At 34.3% G+C, this 6,563-nt stretch overlaps 1 protein-coding gene across 1 annotated transcript; it reads left to right on the top strand.

Annotated features, from left to right (window-relative positions):
- Window positions 1,141–2,595, top strand: LOC109713785 (expansin-B18-like). The gene is made up of 4 exons (XM_020237975.1): window positions 1,141–1,389; window positions 1,487–1,599; window positions 1,702–1,895; window positions 2,004–2,595. Exons 1-4 carry the CDS (start codon window positions 1,197–1,199, stop codon window positions 2,332–2,334), a joined length of 831 nt encoding a protein of 276 aa, XP_020093564.1. The 5' UTR covers window positions 1,141–1,196; the 3' UTR covers window positions 2,335–2,595.

Raw genomic sequence — 6,563 nt, 5'->3', positions numbered from 1 at the left:
CAGTAGCTAGTTATTAACATATTTTTATATGCACTTTAATGAATAATTATTATCGCAACAGTTAGTCAAAATATGTTTAATTAGCAATGTCACGTTTTTCTAAGCATAAAGTTTTTGTAATTAAGGAGTAATAAAGGCACCCCCGAATGTCGTGGGTAAATTTTAAAAAAAAACTCGCCGAAGATTACGGGTTCTGGTATAGATAAACCACCGAATAACGGCCGAATCCGAGCCGTTGGGTCCGGATGAATCTGAGCCGTTCAAGTTTTAGGGTGGGCCCCACGGTGGGGTTCAATGGCCCGAATCCACTATCAACGGGTCGGTTAAGGGGGAAGAGGCGGAGGCCTCGCTTTCAACGATCGGAGATTCGGGACCGATTGCCTCAAATCTCGTGCCGTAATTTGTCCTTGGCGGGCCCACTACAACTAGAAAAACTGCCTCTCCTCTTTTGTTTAAGGATAAAATGTTACGAGAGTCCTTATACTATCCTGAAATAAAACTTCAATCCTTGTAATTTCTTTTGTTTAAATTTTACAGGTCGTCGTTATTGAATTTGTACATAAATTTTGTTTTAGTTTCAGGGAGCTCCTCTCCATCCTCTCCATAAATTTTGTTCTAAAATGACCTTTTCACTATGTTTGAAAATAACGAAGTTGAAATTATGGGCGATTTTGCATACGAAGAAACAAAACAATCATTATATAGAGATACTAGAATCCTTATTTTCTTACGTTTCAAAGATGAAGTACAATTATGCTTAAGTGACAAATATATGATTTAAATGCATTTTTTAAAGTTTTTTTTTTAGAGCGAGAAGCCTAATCAATCTTCAGAGAGAACTTTTCAATAAAGCTTTATTAAGGCATATTTAATCAGAAACCAAATTAGCACGATTTAAGTATTCTTTATTATGAGAGTTAGGTTCGGAGTTTAAGTTCAACACTGAGCCGAGTAAGTCACGAGTTTAAATGCTATTTCCAAATGGAGCCAAAAGCTCATGTGACCGAGGGTGTTAGCCCCATGTGAAACCCCTAACCCATGTGACACAAACTTTTTTACGGTTGACACGTTATAACAATAAAAAGAAAAATAAAAACTAAATTCCCCACACTACATGGCTATAAAAGGCCCCCTCAATTATCGCTTATTTGCATCACAAATTATCCACCACTTCTCCTTGCTGAGTATAAGCCACAATGGCTCCTCTTCCTCACCTCTTCTCCTCTTCTATTTTTCTCCTTATTCTCTCCTTATTTTCGCTCTCACTCATTAATCCCTGCTTTTGTTTCCACCCAAAGAAGCTCTCGAACTATACATATACCAACCCCTCAGCTTGGTCTAGTGGTGGAGCCACCTGGTACGGAAGCCCATTAGGAGCGGGGAGTGACGGTATAAATATGTACATCATCTGTATATCTATATATATGTATGTAGCTTACGATCTCTCTCTCACAATGTACGTGCATATATATATATATATATATAGGTGGTGCTTGTGGGTACCAAGATGCGGTCGATAAGCCGCCGTTCTCGTCAATGATAGCTGCAGGAAGCCCTTCGATATTCAAGTCCGGGAAGGGCTGCGGGGCTTGTTATCAGGTCCGTAAGAATAATCGTTTTTTCTCTAAAAACTTGAGTTTTCTGAAACAATGACTTGGCTAACATCTACGCGTTACATATGTCTAACTGAATATACAACAGGTGAAATGCACGGGCAATGCGGCATGTTCGGAGAGCCCGGTGACCGTCGTGGTCACCGACGAATGCCCCGGCGGGCCGTGCCTCGACGAACCCGCGCACTTCGACATGAGCGGGACCGCGTTCGGAGCCATGGCGAGGCCAGGCCAAGCCGATCAGCTTCGAAACGCCGGAAGGATCCAAATACAGTACAGCAGGTGCGAATTGAATCTACGCGACTACGCTGAACTAAAATATCGAGCTCAAAATAAGAATTTGGAAAATTAAAGAATAAATTTTAATTGTTTCCATGGTTTGTTTTGCAGGGTGGAGTGCAACTACCACGGGATCGACGTCGCGTTCCATGTGGACGGAGGTTCGAACCCGAACTACTTCGCCGTTTTGATCGAGTACGAGGGAGGCGACGGCGACCTCGCGGCGGTCGATATCATGCAGCAGGGATCGACGTCGTGGGTTCCGATGCAGCAGTCGTGGGGCGCCGTCTGGAGGCTGAATTCCGGTCCGGCGATGCGACCGCCGTTCTCGCTGCGACTGACGTCGGGGAAATCCGACAACACCCTCGTCGCGAAGAACGTGATTCCGGCCGGGTGGTGCGCCGGCGCGACCTACCGCTCCGTGGTGAACTACAGCACCTAAATTGTGATCCTTCAAGTTAGAATGGATAATTATATATCTATGTATTGGTGTGTTAGGGTCTAATTTGTGTATGGCCCAAGTTACGTGGTAATTAGTATGGTGTCACCGTACTGTGTAGCATGAAGGGTGAGGGAACAATAATGGGGCGGATTGAGTGGGAAGTAGAGGAGGCGGGTGTGCACTCCCCTCCACGGTCCGTTTCATTAAATTCTATCTTCTATCTTCTATAGTAATGAAATTGAGTAATTTCTTGTGCCTTAATTTCCACGTGGCGAGTCCAAAACGAAAGAGGCTTACTACGTTTAATTTAGTAAGTATATATCGTTGTTATTTCTCTCGAATATAAAAGTATTTAAATATTACATTTTATTAGCTTAAATTTTTAGAGCACAGAAATTGTTTTATATTATTTTATATATGGTATTAGAGCAGGAGATTCTAAGTTCAAGTCACATTAGACTCCGAACATAATTAATATCCTGCCATTTAATTTAAGTTCACATCATGAGTTTAACGAAAAGTTTTAAATCCAGACGTAAGAGTGAGCATTAAATATAAAAGTATTTAAATACCGTTCTCTAACAACTTAAGTTTTTATATCATAGCGATTGTTTCATATATTTCACAATTTCTTCACCTTCTTAAACTCTAATTTTTTAAAATTTAATGTGTTGGATGAAAATTTCTTTTGTTATTATAGTTGCTAATTAACATATATAACTCATCTTGCTAAGTTAACCAGACAATTTATTTAAAAAATTTTGAAGTTAAAAAAAATATTTTCAAATTTTTAGTTTTTATTGTTAGTAAAGACATTAATTGGATGCAAGATTTGTAGGTAATCTACTATCCACTGCTATACTTTTTATGCATAAAATATTTTATTAAAAATATAAAAACAAATACGACACCAAGCGGGGCCATTTATACGTACTAAACAGTTTTTATATTATTTTATATGGTTGGATTTTATTTTCTTGTTTTTATAAATAATGTCTATATATATTGCGGTAATATGCACTATCCTTTAGTCACATATAAATGTTTGTAAATTGATGCAGAAGAAAATTAAGAAAATGTAAGGTTTCACTACACAGTAAATTAATTGTGCCCTTAATTTTATTAAAGTAGTTAAAATTTGAATTAAGTATAACTAAAATAAAAGGCATACAACTTCTCCTCTTATGATTATCTAAATGTCAGTTCATGTAACTTCTCAATATTTGTCACCCTATTTTGCATCAACCACCACATTTTTTTAAAAAAAGCTCTACAGCAAGCAGAGTACTAACACATGTATGTATAATTGCACTACAATTAACTGCAATACAGATTCAAACTCAATGATTAATTTAATACATTTCAATCCGATTAGTGCACTTGAAACTATAGAAGAAGACTCAATTATAATAGCTGAAACTATGCCTAAATTTACTGCATTGCAAAATTCGGACCTCGCCATTAATAACTACAATAGTTGAAAAGAATAATTTTAATAAAAACTAAACTTATCTTTCTAATTATCTTTTAAATTAAAAAATCTATATTTTCTATATTGAAGATAATATTACCATCCAAAAATGAAGTGCCAAAGTTTGTAAATGCAATCTCAATGCAACCAAACAATTTATTAATAATTAAAAAATTTGTACTCTATCCAACCAAATAATATGCTTGTAATTTTAACTATTACATTTCTAATTGCATAATTAATTATATATTACTATTATATTATATTTGTAATTAAATCCAGGCCCATTAGAGGAAGGGAGACTATGAAGTGCAAGTTTAACTTCAACGGCAATACCTACCATGCTATTAAACCACCCAACGCCCAAAACTATATATCTTTAATTTAGTTTACAGGTACGTGCAATTTAGGTAGTAGTTGTGGTTTTAAAGTGTGTGTGTGTGTGTGTGTGTGTGTGTGTGTGTGTAAAGTGTGGCTGGTGTGCTTTTGAAAATACGAAGCCCTCTGTGTTTTCAAGTTGTTTTCGATGTTGAGACTTTCGAATCGGCAATTGACTCCGTTAGACTTATTTTAGAGTATTTTAGTAGTAGTTAGAAAATAAATTTTATATTTTTTGATATCATTTATCTAGTGATCGAAGGAGCTTAAAATCAACAGTTGAAAATAAAAATCTTGCAAAAGGTAATGATATGATATTAAAATTTTAGATCAAAAATATTTATATTGTTTATATAGTATAAAAAAAATTTTATCAAAATTTTACGTGATTTGAATATTTTTTATATTGTTAAACTTGTAAACGGCTCATCTCGGCTATTAAAATTATTGATTTTGAGCTCCTTCGATTACGAGGCAAACGATATGGCAAATTCAAAAAAAATATTTTTTAGGTACTTTAATACTCTAGATCAAGACTAATGAAGCCAATTGTCGATTCGAAACTCCCAACATCGAAAACGATTTGCAACCGCGGAGGGTTCCGTACTTCCATAAGCGGAGGGTTCCGTACTTCCATAAGAATACACCTAGAAGTACCAATAGTTGGTGCTTCTAGATTTTTAACCCTTAGATCTATCTTTTGACTACTAATAACGATTAGATCAAACACTATTTCATCTATCACCTCTATTATCCTACTCATACATCACTCTTTTTAAGGGCTGCAAACCCAAAAGCACCAAACTTTTGGTGTTTTTGAGAGTATTCTACCTCAACTCTTTCTTTATATATATATATAGAGAGAGAGAGAGAGAGAGAGTAGGGCTAAAATACTATTAATCATATTTGTCTCATTTTGTTATCAAGTTTTTAGCTTTTGAATTAATTCCTTTGATTATTTATAACTATTGGATTAAATATTATAACTCACTGGGAACACTCAAATCCTAAGAAATTAATATCATGCTAACCCTATAATTTTTCATCTAAAAATTATAATATTTAATCCAATGGTTAGAAATGACCAAAGAAACTGATCTAAAGATTAAAAACTTGATATATAGCAAAAATAGACAAATACTATTAATAGCATTCGAGCCCAACTCTCTCTCTCTCTCTCTTTCTCTCTCTCTCTCTATATATATATATATATTTGATCTGAAATACTATTAATAGTATTTGACCTTTTTTGCTATTAATTTTTTAGTTGTTAAATTTATATTTTAATTAATTCCGCCTTTTAATCATACTATTCAACTAACCATCCACTCAAATTCTAAAGGAAACTAACATTAAACCTTAGACGGCAACTAATAATATTCCTCACATTATAAATTTTCATTCAAATATTAAAAACTTGACAATGAAAAAAATTTAATTACTATTAATAATATTTTAGTCCAATTATATATATATATTTTTATATTATTAAGATATAAAAATAATATAATGTCGAGAGACGTGCCATGCATTTAAGTCGTAATTTTTTAGCTTTTCGGTGAAGTCGTGGGGCAAGAAACGTGACTATAAATAATGTAGAGAGTGAATGGTGCAATTGCGTTCACACAAGTGGTAGCATTAATTAACTAGCGGGTATCCGCCGCACATATAAGTCACGTGTAGTGGGCTCACCGCCCAACTGGTTCTATCGGGTTTAATAGGTCACAACATTATCCGATCCGATCCGACTCTAAATTTAAAAATTATCAAATATAGTTTTGAATTTTGCTATCTGCTTTAGGTAGGCAGTAGGGGTGGTAATTCAGCTCGCTATTCGTGAGCCAACTCGTATTCAGTTTGAAATAAGTTCGAGTTTGAATCGAATATGATTTGAATTTTTCAGCTCGTTTAATAAATAAGTCGAACACGAGTTAGGGTCAGCTCGTTGATATTCGGCTCGATAACAGCTTAAATACATTTATTTTATATTTATATAATTTATATTTATATATAAATAAATAATTTTATATATATATATATATATATATATACGATATATTTACAGATTTTTATTATTTGAGTTTTAGTCTAATCTAAATATAAAACTCAACTCAATTATAAAAAGATCAGTAAAGTTTCAATCCTAATATTAAAGTCTAATGGGTAAGATCTCGTAAATTTATTTCTTTAATATATTCTTTCTAATCTGTTAACTTGTTATTTATGAGTCAGCTGACACGAGTTGAATTTTTTAGCTCGATATTTTAATGAGCCAGCTCGAGATCAGCTCGTTTATGAAACAAGCTAAACACGAGCTAGCCCCAACTTAGGGTTTGGATTTGGATAGCGAGTTGGGAATATTTTTCAAAACTAGGATTCG

This window comes from Ananas comosus, linkage group 8 (genome assembly GCF_001540865.1).
Source record: "Ananas comosus cultivar F153 linkage group 8, ASM154086v1, whole genome shotgun sequence".
Taxonomy (NCBI): domain Eukaryota; kingdom Viridiplantae; phylum Streptophyta; class Magnoliopsida; order Poales; family Bromeliaceae; genus Ananas; species Ananas comosus.
Note: the sequence above shows the minus strand (reverse complement) of the source record. Positions and strands in the feature narration are given on the sequence as shown.

Bases quoted from the DNA above. Each gene is read 5' to 3' on its own strand.
- LOC109713785 (XM_020237975.1), top strand. From the start codon at position 1,197: ATGGCTCCTCTTCCTCACCTCTTCTCCTCTTCTATTTTTCTCCTTATT. The intron at 1,600-1,701 runs GTCCGTAAGAAT...AATATACAACAG, and splicing joins GCTGCGGGGCTTGTTATCAG to GTGAAATGCACGGGCAATGC. The intron at 1,896-2,003 runs GTGCGAATTGAA...TTTGTTTTGCAG, and splicing joins ATCCAAATACAGTACAGCAG to GGTGGAGTGCAACTACCACG.